Genomic DNA, 22,644 nt, shown 5'->3' on the forward strand with positions numbered 1-22,644 from the left:
ATCGAAAGTCGTGATACATAAAATGGAGGTATGGCTAGGCGTAGTGAAATAGTTGCATGGGAGCATCGATCTTAAGTCATATACACACACATTTTAATTTTATTATATCAGGTTTACTTTACAGTTAAAGTCTTTGACGTGATTGATTAGGCCTTTGCTTCCAAGTTGCTAGATAAAGACAACGTGACTTTTTTTTGGTGACAAGTTATATTCAAACAAAATACAAGATTATCATCTAATTAATATTTGGATCCATTTTTCTTTGAAGTGGTTGTTGACAAATTAAAGTATGAATATGCATGTATCCACTAGACATATATCTAATTCATAATAAATGTACTATTAACATTCATAAGAGTGACACCTCACACCCCCAATAGCCTACAAATAAAGAAAAGTCTCATGGGATCATGGCATCCAATTAAGGCTACTTTCCTAACTAACATCCGCATGGGTGTTTAAATCTAATATTTATAAATAAACTTATGAGTTACCTGTAAATTTTTAATTGACGTACTTCATTAGCATCGACTCAATAATTAATATACAAACCAGATATAAATGAGTTGGTAGCTTTGTGAAAAGTGTAACCCGAACGAGAATTGGCAAGTCACTCGGGAACCAAGGTAATAATCCTACCAATACAATGGCTGTTTGGTTAAAAATTGGCCTATAGGTTAATTTTGGCTTATTTGACCACTATTAACAGGGCGTTTGGTTGGAGGGGGGAATTATGTGGGAAAGGAATTGTAATTCCATGGGAGTTGAATTACTGGAAATAAAGTGGGAATTTAAATTTCAGTGTTTGGTTGACAGGAATAGAATTACTGAGAATTTCAATTCTAATGTTTGGTATACATGGGAATTGAAAGGGAATAAGTAGTATAAAGTCAAAAATGTCCATTATTGTTGTTAGAGATTAATTTTAGGTTAAAAAAGGAAGGGGTAATTTTGACGCATCACTATCTTTTTTTTTTCCAAGAATTAAAATCCCAGGGGGGGACATGTGATTTTAATTCCATGAAAATGAGGGAATTGCAAATCCATGGAATTGCAATTCCCTCCAACCAAACTACGGAATTTATTGGCCTTTGGAATTATGTGGGAATTAAGTGGGAAGGGAATTTAAAATCCCTCCAACCAAACGGCCTGTAATTGTTTGATTTAATTAAAATATCAACATAAATGTTTGGTTAATTAGTTTTTTGCAATTCCAAAAGGCTAAAATTTAAAAATTTACTCCAAGCAACTTTTTCAATTAGCTTTTTAAGAAAAGAAATTATACTAAATAGTTATCAGCTAACAGCTAATTTACCAAACACTTTTCTACAATCAGCTAATGTTGTCAACTATTTATACCCTCTAATTACACAATCAGCTAACAGTTAACAGCTATCAGCTAACGGTCATTTTACCAAACAGGGCCAATATAATCTTTTGATAAGATTTTAACAACAAAAGAATTTTAATTTGGTCACAAAATTCATACAAATAAATGTCGGTGTATGTGTGCATTATATTAAAGAGTTCAATATTAATTTTATTTCTATATATCTATATACTAATAAGAGCCCAAGAGAGTTAGGCTTATAATGGGTAGAAAAAATGGCGGTCACAGATTTTAATCAAATGAATGGCTCAGATTGATTAAAAGATTGATAAGATTTAAATTTATATATATATATATATATATATATATATATATATATATATATATATATATATATATATATATATATATATATATATATATATATATATATATATATATATATATATATAGGGTCCCATTCACATGCAAACACTATTAAAATACAAACCTGTGGACAATCATGAGCCACTAGATTAGATTAGATTAATGGTTGGGATGGAACATGGAAAAATAGGCGCCAGTTTAAGACTGAATATGAAAAGGACAATTTAGACAAACCAAGTACAATCCTACTTACCATACAAATCAAACAGTTCTAACATAAGACTAATTTGACTATAACTATCCTACCACTAATACGCCACCCCCCACCCGACGCCACCCACAACCCCGACGCACAACCCCCCGCGCTGAGAAACCACCACTCGGCAACCACCAACTGCAACCGGAAACCATGGACAACACGCACACAGCATTCCCAGGTAAGCATCCGAAACACATATATGGGTACCTTATAACACACCGTGCTTACTGATCGAAGAGTATGTGCAAAACTAAAATTGTGAATCTAACGTCATTACTGTGCGATTTTTTTACAAACTGAGCGATTGAAAATTATGTGCGTCATTGTTGTCTGCCAATGAGGGGAATAGATTACAGAACCAAGCACAAAGCCATATAGGCACACGCACGCATAGCAGATCATATTACTTCAAAGAAACATAATCTTGAGTAGATAAATAGATGTAGACACATTCATCAAGAAATTTACACACCACCATATGACAGTAGCAAAGACATTGAAATTTAAAAAAAAAACCAAGCACACAAAACAGTAATGGGAAGCGCTACACACGCACTGGAGATAAAAACTGTGATCCTGCAATGAGATAGAACCAAGCACAAAACTATATAGGCACATGCACATATAGCGGTTCATATTAGTGACACAATGAAACCATAATCGTGGGTAGATAAATAGATGCACAGACATACATGAAGAAATTAAACAACAACATATGCCTGTAGGAAATACACTGATTACATTCAAAGACACGAGCACACAAAAATGAAGACACGCACACACAACAGAACCCAATAAAAAAAACCAAAAAAAAAAACACACACACACAATTACGCACTGCATCACATCATTCATGATTTGACGACCCTGAAATATTTAATTGTTATACTGAATAGGTGCAGACCAATGTGCACACAGCGTACCGCAATGTGAAATGGAAATACACAAAGATGGTTCAAAGTACTGGATACCACCCACAACAAAAGAGAAAACACCGTTCGAAGGACAGCGATTTGAAACAGTTGAAAACGGAATCGAATTCTACGAGGAATATGCTAAGGAAGCCGGATTTGATGTTAGGCATGGAACAAAGCGTAGGAATCGATTCGGGCAAGTGTCAATAAAATACATGCTGTGCTCACGGGAGGGTTACAAGGCCGAACGGAAAGAACCCAATAATAGCTCAAAAGAAAAACAGAGACGGAGGAGAGTGTCAAACAGGATAGGCTGTAAGGCACGTATGGTAATAACAAAGTGTGACGAGGGCGGATATAAAGTACATGCAATCCAGTTGCGACATACCCACTGTCTATGCTCAGATGCGGCCAAACCTTTTTTAAAGATAAATCGGCAACTTGACATCGGCCACAAAACCTTCTTGACGCACTGTGCAAAGGCAAACATCGGTCCCACAAAGGCTTTCAGACTGTTCAAAGAGATGGTGGGCACTTTCACAGATGTAGGAGCAACGTGCATTGACTTCTGCAATTTTAGACGAGACCTATTGGCCTATATAGCTGAGGCCGACGCCCAAATGGTGATAGAAGACATGTTTAAAAGAAAAGAGGACAACCCGGACTTCTATTTCGATTTCGACATAGACGAAGAAGCTCAATTAACAAGGTTATTCTGGGCAGACGCGGAATGCCGAAGGAACTACGCATATTATGGAGATGTCATGTCATTCGACGCCACTTACAACACAAACAGGTATAACTCGTATGAGGTTTAAAATATCCTAATCGCCCACTGTGCATCCGCTCTGTAAACGGTGTGCGCGCAATGGTCTGCACAGGGATAAAACGTGCGCGACGCAGAAATTCAGCGTGCGCACCAGCGTCAGATTACACGCAGTGCGCTTAAAACTAATTACACACGTGCTTATAATGCAGGTACAAGTTAGTGTTCGTCCCTTTCACAGGGGTGGATAACCACAAAAGATGCATAACATTTGGGGCAGGGTTGATTTCAAAAGAAGATGTAGAGTCATATGAGTGGCTACTCATGAAGTTCAAGACTGCAATGGAATACACCCCAAGATGTGCTACAACTGACCAAGATCCAGCACTAAAAATAGTTGTCCCACAAATTATGCCAACAACAAGACACAGATTCTGTATGTGGCACATCATGGCAAAAGTTGGGGAAAAAGTAGGGGTCACACTGTGGCACACCACAGACTTCAAAAAGGAATTAAATAACACCGTATGGGATGACACATTAACAATAGATGAATTTGAGAGGAAATGGACAACACTAATGAAGGACTACAATCTTGAAGCCCACCGGTGGTTTGCCCAACTCTACGAGGCACGTGCATCATGGATACCTGCTTACTTCAACGACATACTAATGGGAGGATTACTAAGGACCACATCCCGATCAGAATCAGAAAACCACTACTTTGGTAAATTTACAAACCACCACTGCAGCTTGGTAGAATTCATGGCACAATACAACAGTGCAATCGGAGAACAGAGGCACAACCAATCAAAACTCAACGCAGAAAATGAAGGTTCGTACCCTGAAACTAAAACCCCTTTGAGTATTGAGAAACACGCTGCTAGAGTTTACACCGTAAACATATTCTATGAATTCCAAAAAGAGATATGGGATTCCAGTTTCAAATGCCACATCACCGACAAAAATAACCTAGGTGATACATGGACTTATCAAGTTGAAGAAACAGGTGGAAAAATTTATGAAGTAACAGAAATCCCAAGCACGGAGCAAATAGAGTGTGCATGCAAGCACTTCAACCGTGTCGGTATACTATGCAAGCATGTGATACAAGTGATGAAGACACGAGGGTATGAAACAATCCCACAAAAGTATATTACCCCACGGTGGACACGAGACGCATGTGCACAGCCATTATACGATGTCCCATGGGCAAAAAGAGCAAAAATTCACAAGACAACCGAAACAACAAAAGTGGCAAATCAACTATGGAATGAATTCTACAACTGCATGGGATTAGTGAACGGTTGGCCAGACAAGATGGAAAAAATGTTGGAAACATTGCAGCAACTCAAGAAAGACCTAGAAAATGAGAGGCAACAAACACAAGAGCACCCACCCAACGAATGTGTGTTTGAAAGACTAATCGGATCAAGCAGGCCGAGCGACATACAAATAAAACCCCCCCAAGTTGCAAAGAACAAAGGGAGTGGGAAGAGACTCAAAAGCAACAGAGAGAAAGCCGCCACGAACAACCAGAAGAAAAAAGCAAGAACATGCAATATATGCGATCTCCCCGGGCACAACAGTCGCACCTGTCCAAATAAACTGGCATAAGACGAAGTTTGCAACAGTTCAATTCAACAACCCAAGAAATATTGACATTATGTTTACATTTACGAACCAAGTTTACTTACTTATATGAATATAAAACAATGTTATTAGTACCTCCACTACGTATATATAGATGCACGCACAACGGTACACACATACGCGCACACAGGTAAACACATACGAGCACAAAGGCAGAAACACGATCGCACAACACGCCATACGCCAACACCCACCAAACTGGACGCACCACGCAGGAAACAAAAAAAAAAAAAAAAAAAAAAAAAAAACCCCATCGCCCACAAAACGAAGTACACAAAAACAAAATTATTTCAAACTAACGGCACCCACCGCCATCAACCTCCGCAATAACTTTGTCTGCAACCATGGACAAAGACACCGTATACCTCACCGTCCCAAACAAACCCCTCCAATGTTTCAACAGGTTGCAAATCTGCAACTTCTCACGCTTCACCATCTCAGACTCGCCCCGTGGAAACCCCAACACTAATTCAACATCACGCTCGTATACAGGAAGGACTCTACCACCGCCCAAGTCAAACGTCCTAGACTGCCCATCGAAATTAGATAGCAGCCAATGCACAAGGCTAGGAGGACACTCTGCCACCTTGAAATCCAACAACTGTCCAAATCCTATAGCCCTAATGTCATCTTTCTGGCGCACAGACAAATCCTGAAGCGCATCAACAAGCACACCAGTCTGCCCCCGAAACTTAACAGTAGGAAAATCAGCCTCCTCTTCTACCGACCTCTCACGTTCATCCGAAGAATCGTCAGCCGCATTCCACAGCGGGTCTTGCTCCAACCTAGCCAAGAAGGCCAACGGTGGGGAAACGAAATCATCATCACTCAAACCCCCCTCAACCACCCGTTGAACAGCCCGCGCACCCTTAACCTTCTTACCTGCAGAAAACACACAACCAAGTTTATACAAACAGCTCACAGTTTAAGAGAACAAGCACACTTTAACCACAAACTTCCAACACTAACACAGCACAATTTAAATTACACACACTAGCACAGTTTAACTCACAGTTTAAGAGAACAAGCACACATTGAGCACACACTTCCAACACTAACAAAGCAAAACTTAAAAAGAAAAGCACACTAGCACAGTTTACCTACAACTAATAGTATTACACTATATGATAAACCCCACCCCACCCCCCACCCCACGGGGTTAGGGGGCAGTGGCAGTGGAGTTTTTTGGGAGTACAACTAACAACTCAACATAGACCAACTTAAATTAACACACTGTGCTAACTACAACTAAGCAATCTATCAGGATGCGAAGTACTAAATTTGCCACTCATGGGAATCTTAGTCCAACTAATTTATCAAATGCTATTTGTATACAAATTCACATCATGTGTAGACACACCAGGAATAAGCAGTTCATAGAAATAAAACAAGGTGAAAACAGTATGATCAAGACATGAAAGGTCCTAAATTATAACATTCAAATGGCAGTGCATTCAACTTAAATTAACATAGAACAACTTAAATTAACATACAACAACATAAATTACCACACTGTGCTAACTACAACTATTCGTTAACAAGGCATACTATAATTTTATCCAATTCGTTAAAAGACCCCAATTTTAAGCCAGCACCAAAACCCGGTGTCTACAATTACAACTAATGCTAACACCCACAAAAAACCCCACCAAAAATACTAGCAAAAAAAAAAAAAAAAAAAAAAAAAAAAACCAAAGAACCCGGCAACTCCACACTCCCACAGCCAGACCCCCCCAGCCCCGCAGACGAACGCCGCCCCAAACCCTCCGCCCGGCGAACGCCGGAAGCAAATACAACAACAAAAAAAAAATTAAAAAAAAATAAAAACCCCCCACACCGTGCACTGCCGACGTGCCTACCACCACACCGCACCGGGCATCCACGAACCCAAACCCCCCCAGCCCACAAACGAGCACCCAACCAAACCCTAGCTACAAAATCATACACCAAAAACGGCAACCCCGGCTCCCTCCGATCACACCCACACGTCTACGAACCCCAAGCAACCAAAACCCCCCAAAAATCGGAGCGCAAAATATGCCACAAAGCAATGAAAAAAAAAACAAAAAACAAAGAACACTAACCTCCGCCGACATCAGGTGGCCCCCCCCTCTTCAACCTGCCGCGGTCCCCACCGACAACCATAGTGACGTGCGATCGACGAACTCCTGAGCACCAGACGCGATAGCAGAGTACCGTCTCACACTCCCCTACGCACGCCAAGAAAAGACCGGAAGAATAGCGAGACTCCCACCGTGCGCGTGACTTTGAAACTAAGTCTGACTAGGACTCAATGCACCCCAAATACCAAATCTACCCCCCTTAACATAAAAACTCAATAAACAATAGCATCTCACACGCCCAAATCACATCCGTCCACCCGCATCATCCAACGCTCCAAATTAGACCTCACGTTTATATTTTAAGATGGGTTTTTACCTGAATAGAATTCTATATATATATATAAGAGCCCAAGAGAGTTAGGCTTATAATGGGTAGAAAAAATGGCGGTCACAGATTTTAATCAAATGAATGGCTCAGATTGATTAAAAGATTGATAAGATTTAAATTTTACACTAAAATTTCCTAAAATACCCACACACCGTTACTAATTCCGTTAAAATTTTAAGAATTGCCGTTAGTTCACCGTTAACTTACTCATTGATTTCAATAAAAAAAAAGGTCTTAGGTTCGAACTTCATCCCAATCAAAGTTGGCATAATTAGTACTCTATTTTACTCTTATTAAATTATATAAATAATAATTTAGTAGCTACAACAAAAATTATAGATATGCATTTATTTAATTTAGAATTATGTGTCCACAATGCCTTTATTCAAAAAAAAAATTATTCATTATCAATAAATTAAATAAGAGAAATAATTATATTAGTTATATTGTCTTTATTTTTCTACAATATAAAAATTCTTTATATTCAAATTTATTAATTGATTATATTCGCTACATTGTCCTTACAATGTCTTAATTCAGTGAAAAAAAATTATTCATTATCAATAAATTAATTTCTACTATCTATCTACATATATACATATATACAATATACAATTCTAATAAGAGCGAATAATGTTAGGCCCTTAACTGGAATAAAAAAAATGTCGGTACTAATTGTTTCTTAAAATGAATGGTTCATATTATTTTGATTTTAGTATTTTTAATGATTTTCCTTATTTACCCTTTATTAAATTATTTTATTTCCTTAAATAACCTTAAATTCTGTTAGTATAAACTTTATTAACGGAATATTCCGTTAACTATTTATTATTCTTAACTTACTTATTAATTTCTATAAGAAAGGTCTTAAGTTCGAACCTCATTCCAATTAGAGTTAGCATAATTGTTAAACATATACTGCGAATATGTTAAAATGTATTAAAAATATAATATAAAATTTAACATAAATTTTGGTCAAATAATTAGTCCAACTAAATACATAGCATATAAATCAGGAACTTTGAAAATCATTTGATTCATTAAAAAAAGAATAAATTTAAGTTTAGTTTTTTTTTTTTCGTTTAATTAATTTTATTTTGATTATTGAGAACAAAACTTAATATTTTAATTATGCTTTTATCAATACATGAAAACTTCTAAAGAAATTTGTAAATTAATTTTTACTATATTATTATAATAATATCTATTGTAACCATATATATTGATTTATTTATTATCATCATCTATTGACAGCAATTGTCATTGACAAACTCTCAAAACAATTTGTCTCAACAACGAATAATGAAAAAAAAAAATCAATGATTTCATTATTGTCGATGAAAAGTATGTAGCCACTTTATTCAATCGTTATGTTGTGGAACTGTGTCCACCTTGAAATGTGGACACGGTTCTATGTTCATAATTACTGAATTATATGTTTATAATTATAAAGTCATATATTTATAATTTTTGAGCTTCATATTCATAATTATTGAACTCTATATTCACAATTATTGAACTCTATATTCACAATTACTGAATTATATGTTCATAATTATAAAGGTATATATTCATAATTTTTTAACTTCATATTCACAATTATTGAATCTCTATATTTATAATTACATAACTATATGTTCACAATTATGTTGCAATGTGGACACGGTTCTATGTTCATAATTACTGAATTATATGTTTATAATTATAAAGTCATATATTTATAATTTTTGAGCTTCATATTCATAATTATTGAACTCTATATTCACAATTACTGAATTATATGTTCATAATTATAAAGGTATATATTCATAATTTTTTAACTTCATATTCACAATTATTGAATCTCTATATTCATAATTACATAACTATATGTTCACAATTATGTTCACAACTCTATGTTCATAATTATAGAACTATATGTTTATAATTTTTGAACTATATATTCATAATTATGAACAGTTTTAGAACCATGTCCACCTTGCAAGGTGGACACGGTTCTGTAGCATAATTTGCTCACTTTATTGCTCTTATTACTTAAATTTAAAAATAAATTAGTAGCTACAACAAAAAATAATACATATGCATTTAATTAATTTAGAATTAGATGTCTCACAACACATGAAGCATGTAGGGAAAAACTACAACTATTAAATATCAACATGTACTTGTAAGATAAAGAGTTCATAGCACAACTAAGATCTCAGTCATATACACAACAAGACAAATCTAAAACATCATACACCATAATCTCATTGCATGATGAATCCCTCAATGATACCACCAATAACTCACTTGCACTTGACACACTACCAATAACAGAAAAAAGGACATTTACTGAAGATGAAAACAATAACAATGCTACCCAAAATAGAATTAGAAATTTAAACAAAAAAGAGCATTTAGTTACACTATCGCTTTTAGACTTAGTACATAGATTAATGTTATTACAAAGTTGCAAACATTTATTTTTGTGAGAGTTATATATAATCAATCTCTCATATATTATATTGTATTTATATACTTTAAATTACCGATTTAAATAAACAAATTCAACATTTATTTACTTATGCATGAACATCTTCTATATAATATTGCATTGATATACTTTGAAATACTTATTTAAAAATAAGTATTGAGCATTATCCTATTCGCGCAAAGCGCATAGAAAAACTAATTTTTAGAATAAGAGTTAAATTTTATGACAACAACTAACACGGAACCCAAATTAGTATCATGGTGATAAAAATATCACATGCTATATGAAAAGAAAAAAAAAAAGAGTTTGATATTATAGAGTTGAAATTTGTCACAAGAGATCAAGGATCGAGTTTCACCAGCGACAGTGTAGAAACAACTTCTTAAATGAGGGGGTTCATTGTGCACAATAAGCAAAAGTCTAGCCTTGATTGATAAATTGAATCACCATAATTAACTTCTTCGAAATCCTGTCGGGCAGGATGTGGGCGCTGAGGTGGTCAATTCCACATATATTTGTTACAAGAATAAAAGGAAAAAAAAAAGATCGGAAAAAGAAAACATTATCTTCTTATATTCGGTCTTCCGTGAAGTATGCATGAGTTTCTTTCATGCATTAAATTCCGAATAAATATGGATTTGTTTGCATCACTTACTTGTATAATTTTAAAACTGTTTCCAAACTTATAATTGATTGTAGAATACAGTAGAATTATTTAATTGGGAGTTGGGACGATGGAGAAATTAATAATCAAGAGTTTTAGTTTTAATATAAGTTTGAGGCCTCACCCTTGCTCTAAAGACAAGTGGAAGACATAAATTATGAGATGTCTATTAATTGACGAGTAAACTACTGAAATATGTCGTAATTTGTCTATATATATAGGTTTTTAAATTTCAGTGGAGGCATTGACAATTTGTTCTTCAATAGATTGATAAAGTATGCATGAACAATTGAACATATATTATATTGTAATAGAGTTAATAGTACTAAAAATAGATATTTTTCATAATTATTATAAATTGTTGCGTATATACACACATATATTATTTTTAACATGTCATTTTACGTGTGTATGCCGATTACCTTTTGGATAGACCACACACCACATGTGGACATAGTCTCTTTATCATATTGGTGATGTAAAGATTCAAAAAATGTGTTCAATCTCAGTTAAAAGTTTAAGGTGATGTTTTTCAAAAAAAAAAAAAAAGTTTAAGGTGACAATTAGATAAAATATTTATATTTTATATAAAAAAAATGATGGTTTTAGTTCATTAGTTATATATAAATTGTAATCTCAATTTATGAATTATTATTCTATACAAATTTTCTCCTTTAATTATGTTGAAAGTGGTAGTATCAATCCATTACTTATAATATAAATTTTGTTATTGTTAACAATTTATTTTGAATTTCTAAATTATTAAAGAAAATATTCATGGTTTTAATGTTTTATAAAATTTCCTATATAAATAGGCCACCATATCTTTTTTTTTTTTTTTTGATATATTAAAAAACTAATCCACTAGGAATTATAAGTAATAATTATAAAAAAAGTTGATTTTATTACATATTTGTATAATTATTAAATTGTATATTATTTTTTATATTTTCAAAATTAATATTTAAATTATACTTTATAAATTAAAAATTTATAATTTTAAAAATTAAAATGAATACAATATAAGTTATTACAAAGTTTCTCCTTTGCTTCAACTCTAATGCTACAACTATCTATTAGCTAGGTGTCATTTTCACACGATTAGCTTATGTTGGTTTGGGTGGGACTAGAAGAGTAGAAGACAGATTTGAGTCATTTTCGCCATTTGGTGTCGGTCGGGTGGGTAATTATCTACCTAATAATTGATTTAGGCAAGTTGATGACATTTTCTGGCTGTGCTAATTAACTAAGTTTAAGGTTGTCTGTAGAAACTGAACCCTAACACATTTTTCACATAAGTTTGGCATGCATTCGTGATGAATCTGTATATGCGAATGGATGTAAAGGTTTAAATTAAATTTTAAAACGCTATCTACATTCATAAAATCTTATCTCACTTTAAAGTGAACTATGCTATTATATCACTAATTTGTAATTAGAGCATCCACACCCGTAAATTTTGTGAGATTTTTTAAAATTTAGGTGATCACAGTTTTCGTTAGACAAATTCTAATTAAGTCCACAGGATCCCGCTCCTAGAGCTTCTACGGAAGTAAATCACGAGTCACGCAACCAACATATAGGTCAGATCATAATTTTTATATGTGCACAAGGGATCCAATTTAAATCTTCCAGTATTATTGAGCCTTTTTCCCATACATGATTCTAAATATGAATGTTATTTTGGACCTGCAATGTGAACCGTGGTCAATTATATACCACCGAACGTAAACACGATTACAATGATTTTCTTTAAAAATTTTTGGCTTTTTTTTTTTTAAACCCCTTTTTCTCCGCAAATTATGCTGTGCAACCGTGTGCACCATAGTTGCAAAAACGACATCGTTTTGACTAAAAACGCGCGTCCCACTTAAAAGAAAAAAATTCAGGTTCGATTCCCGACAATAACATTTTTTTGTGTATAATTTGAATTATATATCCACAATGAATGAACTAAATATCCACAATGAATGAACTAAAAATCCAGAATGAATGAACTAAATATCCACAATAAATAAACTAAATATCCACAATAAATGAACTAAAAATCCAGAATGAATGAACAACATAATATTGTACGTTGAAGAGAGTCGAAACTAATTTTTTTTTTAAAAAAATGGAATGCAGGTTTTTAGTCAAAACGACGTCGTTTTGCAACCGTGTGCACCACAGTTTCACAACATAAGTATTGTTTTTTCTCCCCTTCTCTCTCTTGGTGGACTAAAAAATTGACCAAGAACCCCACTCGTAGAGATGATCTTAATCATTATTCACCCTCCCTCTCCAATTTTAGAAGTGGTCTCATTTTCACATTATCTTATTCTTTATTTTATTAATAAATTTTTCTACAATTAATCTCTTTTATCAATATATAAATAAGTCTAAGATATTAAATAATAATAAAATAAAAATTCAAATTCCATCAAATTATTTTACAAAATTTGAAATAAAATAATTCTTATTACGCAAATTAAATATTCTGAAAAAAATTTCTTGCATGATTTCGAATATATTCCCCATTTTGATCAAGTGGCCTTGTATATTTTTAGGCATGAATATATTGAAGTAAAATAAATATTATTTTCAAATTTATCAAAAAAGTTAAAAAAAATATATATATATAATTATTTATTTAAATTATATATAAAAAATAAATATATATAAATTTGAAGTAAAATAAATATTATTTGAATTATATAATAATTTATTTATTTTATTTATATTATTAAAAAATAATAGCAATAGAAAAACAAACGGAAAAAAAAATTGAAAAGTAGCTTTGTAATTTTAACTGTAGAATTGCAAAGCTAATCAACGTGGATTTTAAAAAAAAAAAAAAAAAAAAAAGCGAAGTACCCAAATTTTAGTGCTGCAAGTACAAATAGGCAAATAGCCCTAGTTAAAGGATAGTGGCTTTCAAGATGTGGACTACATTTAGAGCATAATTGATGTGTTACTATATGATCAATAAGATATAACAAAGTGAAGGCCAAAGAGACCCTTACAAACACACATTAGGGAGTTAAAGAATAGGGAAAGGTGATGTAGAATTAGGCATATTTATTGTAACTCGCGACACGAACTATTGTATTCACTACTTATTGCTTGGCTATATATTCAAGAGATCTCTATTAAAGATTTTTTTTTTTTTTTTTTTTTTTTTTTGAGTACTACTGACTCGGTTACCGTGTATCTTCAAGAATCTCAGTAGAGTGTCCATTCACTTTTATCTGCAAGTATTTTTTTTGTATCAAAAAAATTAAATCTTGTTTATGATTATATAAAAATAATTTAAAAAGAAATTTTATCAATTGAGCAAATGAGAAATCAAGTCAGACAAAATCGGCAGAGATAATAGAATAACATATATATGAACAATAAAAGTTAGCAGACTCATACTCAACACACACTAAGCACATTGTTGAACAACAAATTTACACTTGCATCCATTTGAAAACAAAAGAATAGGAAAAAACCCAACACAAAGAATTTCACACAAATTAAACATTATCCCTACCCCCCCAGGCTCCTTTGTCGCCATTGAGGATTTCTCAACTTTTCACACTCAACGCTACATCAATTGACATTCCTACAATTCACTCGAATCTCACCATTATTCCCAGTCAAAGGCTTAATATTACCCATCTTAATCATAGATCCAACAAAATCATTAGCAAAAACACGAATATTTCCACTGTAAGTCTTAACAAGGTTATCAGTCTGTCCACCATTAAACAATACTTGATCGGAGTGCAAAAGACCTTTGCTCGTCACCAAGTTACTGAAATATCCAGTGTCAAAGAAGGCAGGAGAAGGGTCGAGTGGAGCAAGGGTAGAGTCCCCTCCAACGCGTGGACATGAAGCTTGGCGTTGTGCAGCGAAACCTTGATCGATGTTGGTTTCGTTATAGATGCGATCTCTGAAGGTCCGGCACTGGGCAAGCCCCAATGTGTGGCCACCGGAAAGTGCAACGAGGTCTTTAACATCAAGGCCTTGCTTTGAGAAATTGTCAATTAGGGCAGTCAAGTCCATGAATGGTGATGGAAGGTTGTTGTCGGCGTCAGTTCTGCTGGCGGTTGTGGAGTCCCTTCTCCCAAGTTGCACTGTCCATGATGGACCTCCTAACTATAGAAACACAAAAGAAAAAGAATAAGTTGATCAATTATATTATAGATACAAGTGTATGTGGTTCTATTTTTTTTGTTATAGTATGAATTTGAGAATTACCGCAACTACAGAGTCACGTGCTGCAACTGCCAAAATATCAGCACAAGAGACTACAGGACCATTACAGACTTTATCAACTGCAAACTTGATTCGATCGATGACTTCAAAGCCTCGAGCAGAATTGGCATTAGCTAGAGAATTCTTTTCACTGTCAATGGTTGAAGTAGAATCCAGTAGAATTGAAGCATCACAACCCTGTATACACGTACCCAATAATAATTAGATCCTACTCAAAGTCATTTAGTTTGCAATTAGTTTACATACTAAAAGCTAGCAAGCAATATAATGGAGATGCTTACATTAACAAAACAATCATGAAAATGCAAACGTAGTAAAGAGGCACCCATGCGGCGCTCTTGTCTCACAGCGTCAAAGACAATGCGTCGAATGGTCGGGATAGCTTGAGGACACACTCTTTGATAGCAGAATGGGGATAGGGAGTCAGAAAAAGCCATTGTGGCAAAAGAGAACAAGAGTATTGCACCGAGGAAGGAGCTACCGGAAGCCATTATATTTGCTTTATAATTACTGCAACTTAGAACAAGTTATACTGAATTTTTGTTGTTTGGTGGTCTTGACAATGAAACCATGTAACCTATTTATAGGATAAAAAAAAAAAGTGTACTGAAGATTAAGCAATTAAGGTCATACTCGACAATTTCAACGCGGGGAAGGCTACCTATTCTAAGTTGAAAATGTCAACCGTTATTCAGGAATATCGTTGACATTTTTTTTAGTCTAATATAGTCATTTAATGTTGTAGATCATAGTAGTAATATTCTTAATGTTAGCTGGAATATAATGTATCAAAAACTTGTCGGTATTGAATGCATGACCGATCATATCAGTCAATCTCTTGGATATAGTTAACAGATGCTGAGATGCATTGCTTTACAAGGAGAGTTTTGACTTTTGAGGAAACAACTTTAGTCAAGTTAACTTGATAACTATAAAATTTTAAATTTGACTCTCTATTAGTCGGTCAGCTATAAACAACTTATTTAAGCTGATTTATCTTAATATGGTTATCTGCCGACTAGAGTTACAAAGTAAATTTCACTCAGAACTCATTTTTAAATAATGGTCGTGAGCTTCCCGTTAATAAAAAAAATGGGGTTTGAAGATATAATTGCTACTTGCTAGCTAGCTGGAATGAAAATGAAGGATAAGGAAGAATATAGTTCGTGTTGGACAGGAGTTTAAAAAATTAAATTAACCTTCAACAAATACCAAGATACTCTACACTGCATTTAGAAGACAATGTTTACACACAAATGTCAACGATAATGACATAGTATGTAACTATAAATTTAAATAAATTTAAAAGGGAGGGAGTACTGTGATTTGCTTACTTTGACCCGCCAAGATACCCTAAATTAATTAAGAGTTGAATAATTTTCAAAGAGTTTTATATATTCTATTGTAATTTGGGTACACTGGTCATCATGCCAAGAAAAATTTTAATATTAGTGAAATTTTATAAGTCTTGTGCTATAAGATTGTACCATATTGTCAATTCGGTGATTGAAGAATCAATGTTCGTTGTATATGTATTTTCTGCATGTGTTTGTGGAATTGTGGTATGCCACCATCTCTATAAATACTATAATTACACCTAAAATTAAGGAATTGAAGAGATATTGTTTAAGTATACAAGGAAATCAAGTTTTATGAGTACTAAGGAAATCAAGTTTTATAAATTTCTATATTATCAAAAAAAGAGTTACAACTATGATTTCAATTGATCTCTATACATTTGCATAAGATTTTGATGAAAGGATTGACAATATCATAATTTCTATACTATATGGTTATCAAATTATGAACATATAGTTAAGTGATTTGTAAATACAAAGTTCAACAATTGGGAATATGAACATTGAAAATTATGAACATGGAGTTTTGTAATTGTGAATATAGAGTTCAATAATTATGAATCTATAGTATAGAAATTATTAATCCAATTCTGTGTGCACCATATATGGTGCACACGGTTACACCGCATAATTTGCCCGTTATTTTGTATCCATTATATTTTTATTGGACCTCCACTGATCTCGAGATCTTATTATTATTATTATTATTATTATTATTATTATTATTATTATTATTATTATTATTATTAGGGAAGAAAAGGAAAAGAAAATAAATTTCTTTTTTTTTTTTTGTTTTTTTTTTTTTGTTTGTGTCGGCTAAGGAAATAAGAAAGGAAACCAATTTCCTTTGTTTTTGGTGCAATTGGAGTATGGCGCCAGCATAGTTGGAATAAGGAATCAAATTTCCTTATTGTTCCATTATGGATTCGGTAGAGAGGAGGACGTAAGGTGTAGACGCGAAAGGGCAATGAAACACAAATTTCTTTTGCTTCTTTTTTTTTGTCTCCTTCAGTAATTCGGCAGCCGCGTGTTCTGTGTTCTACGGATTTCATTCTTTATCGTAGGTTTGTTAGTTTTGTCGTGACTTTGGTTTCTTGATCAAATATTTTTGCTTGTTTGTTTAAGTATCTTTTGATTATTTTTGTAGTATTTGTACCTTTTTCACCTTACTCGTGGTGGTTGAATATTTTAAGTACGAGTTAATATTAATTTTTGGCCTGTGAGTTATATATAATAGAAGTCTTTGCCGGAGGGTTATTGTACTTAGATGATTTTTAGATGTTTGGTTCGTGTGATAGCCTGTAATTTTGTACTAAAGATTTGTTATAGTGAAAACTTTGTTGGTGGTATGGTGATCCCGTGGTTTTAAGATTTTCCATGTAAATTGTGTGTTGTTCTTGTATTTGACATTTATTTTTGGATTATTGTGTATTCTCTTGTATTAGGGTGCTGTGTCAAATTTGTGATTTTCAATGTCATAGGAAGTTTTTTCATGGAGAAAATTTTCTTGTCATTTTGTAAGTAATGAAATTTGAAGGAAAATGTTACCACTAAATTATTATTATTATTATTATTATTATTATTATTATTATTATTATTATTATTATTATTATTGAAGAGTATAAATATCTAAAATCTAAATAAATCTAAGATTTTAATATAAAATACTAAATACTAATATTGAGCATTATATATAATTGAATGATTTTTGTTTTTTTTTTTTTTGAAAACCAACTAACCAAAATCAATGCATTAAAGTGGAATAGGCAACAAAATATTCTACAAAAATAGGAGGAGATGCGTCCACACAACCACACTAGGTAATAATTCTTTCCAATAGTCCACATGGGTAGCTCAACTGGTTATAGAGGTGAAACTTTGGAAGAATGATCAGGGATCGAGTCTCACAAAGTGAGGGGCTCCTTGTGCGCAGTGAGCACTGGTCTAGCCTTTATGGTTCATGTTCAGTCGGACCGGGGTTGGGGTTCTTCCTTTTGGATGATTTATAATTTATTCGACCATTTTCTCATTTTAGAAACTTCAAATAAATTAAATATGGTAATTATTGTCTAATAAGGTAATGATTGATATTGATGGAGTTGTATCAGGTAGCTCTCATGGCTGCCTAAGTTATAATATATATATTCATAATGCAGATAATTTAATTTCAATTCGTTCAATCTGTGTCCTTAGCTTGAGTCTTGACCACTCCAAGGCCAGGCCGTCATGGACGTTCTCCGCTTCGCCAGTACACAAGCTCCCCTCAATCTACGTTGCAAGCCCCTGTCGCCGGCCGCTGCCAATTACACCACCGTCAAGGCCGCCGGCGATGTACATGTAAGGAGAGCGACTAGCGGAGCTTTAATCCGCGCTGCGCTCTCTAGGCCGGAGGCGCAGGGTTTGTCTTCTAAGTCCACAGCCGCCGCCGAGAAGCAGTTGCGGCGGCCTGATGAATTGCCGGTAGTGTCTCCGGGCTCGTTGACTAGTGAGCCTGGACGCGTTATTCCGAATCTCGCTTGCCACAATGGAAAAGAGTCCTATAGCTACAGAACCATGGAGTATTTAACAGCGATATTGGCATCTAATAAGGTATACGATGTAGCGCTTGAGACGCCATTGCAGCTCGCCTCCAAGATCACGGCCAGGCTGGGGAACAATATCTGGCTCAAGAGGGAGGATCTTCAACCTGTACGTATACATATATATATGCCCCTTCATTTTTCTCTTCAATTCTTTTCTTTTTGTTTCAAAGTTATAGTCAAATAGGTCACTCTATGCATGATTTGCACTTTGCCCCTTAATCAGGCCAGTCCGGTACTGACTTAAAAGTGCCTCCTACCATTAGGGCATGCTAAGAGGTCTGAATGACAAAAAAAAAGTTAAAATATTGGCATGCATGCAGGTCTTCTCATTCAAAATTCGAGGGGCTTATAATATGATGGCTAAACTCCCAAGAGAGGTATTGGATAGAGGAGTTATCTGTTCATCTTCTGGTAATCATGCCCAAGGGGTTGCATTATCTGCACAGAAACTTGGGTGTAATGCTGTAATTGTAATGCCTGTTACTACACCTGAGATCAAGGTTAGTTTAATTTGGCTTAATTTACTCCATCTCATCTGTATGGTTACTTATTTGATCAAAATATAATTCTGTAATTGATTTGCAGTGGAGATCAGTTGAGAGATTCGGGGCAACTGTTGCTCTTGTGGGGGACTCATTCATTGAAGCACAAACATATGCAAAAAGAAGGGGTGAAGAGGAAGGCCGCACATTCATCCCTGCTTTTGATCACCCTGATATCATTGCTGGGCAGGGTACAGTTGGGAAGGAGATAATAAACCAAGCAAACTTTCCCATACATGCAATATTCGTTCCGGTTGGTGGGGGTGGGCTTATTGCAGGCATTGCTGCCTTTGTGAAAATGTTTAATCCACAAGTAAAGATAATCGGAGTTGAGCCATGCGATGGAAACTCTCTGGCATTGGCATTGCATCATGGCGAAAGAGTAATGCTGGACAAAGTGGGAAGTTTTGCAGAAGGCGCAGCAATCAGTGTGGTAGGCGAAGAATCGTTCCGTTTATGCAGAGAGTTAATAGATGGAGTGATTTTTGTTAGCCGTGATGCTATGTGTGCCTCGATAAAGGTTAGTCCAGATATAAGTTTATAAGATCATGTGTTAGACTAGCTAATTTATTTGATTCAGTCTTTGCCCTGCCCTAATCTTATTGAATTGAATGGTTTGTTTTGTATATATATATAGGATATGTTTGAAGAGAATAGGAGCTTTTTAGAGCCGGCAGGTGCTCTTGGGCTTGCAGGAGCTGAAGCATACTGCAAGTATTACAACCTTAAGGACCAAAATATAGTAGCATTAACCACTGGAGCTAACATGAACTTTGATAGATTAAGGTTGGTAGCTGAACTAGCAGATATGGTTGGTAGACAACGTGAAGCTGTTCTTGCAACCATTTTGCCTGAAAAGCCTGACAATTTCAAGAAATTTTTTGAACTTGTGAGTATTATTAGTATATATACGTCTTTTCACTGTTATGCAATAGTTTATTAGAATTTTTCTTGTGTTATTTTTCAGTCATTATTTTATATATATTAAACTGAATTGCAGGTGGGGCCCATGAACATTACTGAATTCAAATACAGACAGAGTTGTGGTCAAGGACAAACTCCAGTACTATACAGGCAAGAGTTCTATATATCATCTTTTAAAGATGTTTATGTGTTATCTTCAATAATTTTGGACGTAATAAGTAGGTAATTATGTTTTGGAATGTCATATAATATAATAATAATATAATAATATTGCATGCAGTGTTGGTGTTCATACAAAAGCGGAACTTGATGCAATGGTGGAGAGGATGAGAGTCTCTGGATTACATACCATTGACCTCACAGATAATGAGCTTGTCAAAGATCATCTACGCCATTTGGTACGTCTCTTTGGATATAATTTGGAGTTTTACGTGGTTTTTTGTAACCTTAAATTTTCCGGCGAATCTCTGATCTGATCTTTGTGCAGATTGGTGGGCGATCTAGTGTAGAGGATGAACTTGTTTGCCGATTTGTTTTACCAGAGAGGTCTGCAGGTGCCCTAATGAAATTCTTAGATGCTTTCACCCCACGCTGGAATATAACTTTGCTCCATTACCGTTCACAGGTACGGTACTCACTACTGAAAATTATGAAATTTTCGACCACCTGAAAGTGATCTTAAATCAAGTCAAAAGCCTTGTTCCGACCACTTTTGGTATTCGGAAAAATCTTTGTTGCTATTTCCGACCACTTTTTGGTATCAAGTTGATTTAAGATAACTTTCAGGTGGTCGAAAATTCCATAATTTCCAGTAGTGAACGGTTGCCATTTATTTCAATCCTTACCACCTTTTACTTTTATTTGGTTTAGAAGATTATGTTATTTTCTTGTGATGTGGATATTCAATTCGAGCTTGAACTAATTAATATATATAATGTTTCTTTCTATCATATCTGTGGTTGAAAATGAAAGGGAGAAGGTGGTGGTGGTGTAAATGTGCTGTTTGATCTTCAAGTTGGGAGCAACGAGATGGATGAGTTTATGCAAGAAGCCAACAATCTGGGTTACGAGTATGCTGTGGAGACCTGTAACGAGGCTTTCCAACTCTTCATATGATCGATATGATGCACTATTGAATTGGTGCATTAATTGCATACAAATCAAAATTTTATATTGTGCAACGCTTATGACTACTATTATATTCCTTAGCTTGGCATAATTTCTTGCATTCACTACATTATATTATAAAATATATTTTGGTAATAATGCAAGCATGCAACATATATGTTTTGTGCCCATTTATGTAGTGTACAAATTTATGCACGGTGCATGTATACACAGATTTCATTCCAAACTGATCCAGCCACGACTATGGATAGTTTATAATATGCTCATCAAGTATTGATTGATATCTTTTGCATGGAATACAACGAACTATGTATAATGTATATATATTTTTCAGACTGTATCAAGTACCTTCAACTCTTATCTTCGCATGCAATTTCTGGTCCATATATATCTATATACAAATTTTATTTGAATCTGAGTATGAAAATGTTGCAACACCAATTGGCACGTACTAGTGCCTTTTGGAACGTACTGTACTACTACAAAAACACCGCTCAGCTACAAGGTTAACTTGATAGTGCAATACACACACATAAATATGTATATATATAATGGACTCTTTGATATAGTTTGTCAATAAGTTATTTTCGTTATCATATATATTTTACCTGTCATGTTTAATGTTTAGTTATTTATTAGTTGAGTGAACTTTTTTTTTTTTTTATTAACCTCTTCTTACCACTTTTAGATTTGATTTTTGTTCATTGATAAGTGCACAATTTATACACTTAATTGGATAAAATCACTAAAATTGAGAATAAAATCACGTCAAATTCATAGTTAAGAAATCATTACTAAATCACTAAGGGTCCATTTGGAAAGTAGGAAAATGTTTTCTGAAAAATGAGATTTTAGTGTTTGGTTGCATTTTGGAAAACTTGGTGTGTTTAGTTTATTTTTTGAAAAAATGACGTCCCCCAAATTTTGGCGGAAGTCATTTTTCGCCAAATGGCTTCATTTTACCCAGTCAACGGAAATGTTTTTCA

General features: G+C 34.2%; 3 protein-coding genes across 3 annotated transcripts; 2 read left to right on the top strand and 1 right to left on the bottom strand.

Moving 5' to 3' along the window:
• Positions 1-2,889: 2,889 nt before the first annotated feature.
• On the top strand, positions 2,890-5,252 carry LOC109181164 (protein FAR1-RELATED SEQUENCE 5-like). The gene is made up of 2 exons (XM_019330918.1): positions 2,890-3,665; positions 3,848-5,252. Exons 1-2 carry the CDS (start codon positions 2,890-2,892, stop codon positions 5,250-5,252), a joined length of 2,181 nt encoding a protein of 726 aa, XP_019186463.1.
• A 9,127-nt stretch (positions 5,253-14,379) lies between these two features.
• Positions 14,380-15,651, bottom strand: LOC109181368 (peroxidase 2-like). Its single transcript, XM_019331118.1, has 3 exons — positions 15,406-15,651; positions 15,107-15,301; positions 14,380-15,004 (listed from the first exon to the last, which is right to left on the bottom strand). Exons 1-3 carry the CDS (start codon positions 15,613-15,615, stop codon positions 14,456-14,458), a joined length of 954 nt encoding a protein of 317 aa, XP_019186663.1. The 5' UTR covers positions 15,616-15,651; the 3' UTR covers positions 14,380-14,455.
• A 3,016-nt stretch (positions 15,652-18,667) lies between these two features.
• On the top strand, positions 18,668-21,889 carry LOC109181362 (threonine dehydratase biosynthetic, chloroplastic-like). Its single transcript, XM_019331110.1, has 8 exons — positions 18,668-19,170; positions 19,385-19,564; positions 19,650-20,126; positions 20,244-20,495; positions 20,607-20,680; positions 20,811-20,928; positions 21,018-21,155; positions 21,503-21,889. The coding sequence occupies exons 1-8, from the start codon at positions 18,709-18,711 to the stop codon at positions 21,644-21,646; spliced, it is 1,845 nt and encodes a 614-aa protein (XP_019186655.1). The 5' UTR covers positions 18,668-18,708; the 3' UTR covers positions 21,647-21,889.
• The last annotated feature ends 755 nt before the right edge of the window (positions 21,890-22,644 follow it).

Source organism: Ipomoea nil, unplaced genomic scaffold, assembly GCF_001879475.1.
Source record: "Ipomoea nil cultivar Tokyo-kokei standard unplaced genomic scaffold, Asagao_1.1 scaffold1043, whole genome shotgun sequence".
In the NCBI taxonomy this organism is placed as follows: Eukaryota; Viridiplantae; Streptophyta; class Magnoliopsida; order Solanales; family Convolvulaceae; genus Ipomoea; species Ipomoea nil.

Coding starts and splice junctions, on each gene's coding strand:
- LOC109181164 (XM_019330918.1), top strand. CDS start 2,890: ATGGAAATACACAAAGATGGTTCAAAGTACTGGATACCACCCACAACA. Junction 3,666..3,847: donor GCCACTTACAACACAAACAG/GTATAACTCGTA, acceptor CTTATAATGCAG/GTACAAGTTAGTGTTCGTCC.
- LOC109181368 (XM_019331118.1), bottom strand. CDS start 15,615: ATGGCTTCCGGTAGCTCCTTCCTCGGTGCAATACTCTTGTTCTCTTTT. Junction 15,302..15,405: donor TTCATGATTGTTTTGTTAAT/GTAAGCATCTCC, acceptor ACGTGTATACAG/GGTTGTGATGCTTCAATTCT. Junction 15,005..15,106: donor CACGTGACTCTGTAGTTGCG/GTAATTCTCAAA, acceptor GTGTTTCTATAG/TTAGGAGGTCCATCATGGAC.
- LOC109181362 (XM_019331110.1), top strand. CDS start 18,709: ATGGACGTTCTCCGCTTCGCCAGTACACAAGCTCCCCTCAATCTACGT. Junction 19,565..19,649: donor TTACTACACCTGAGATCAAG/GTTAGTTTAATT, acceptor ATTGATTTGCAG/TGGAGATCAGTTGAGAGATT. Junction 21,156..21,502: donor TGCTCCATTACCGTTCACAG/GTACGGTACTCA, acceptor TGAAAATGAAAG/GGAGAAGGTGGTGGTGGTGT.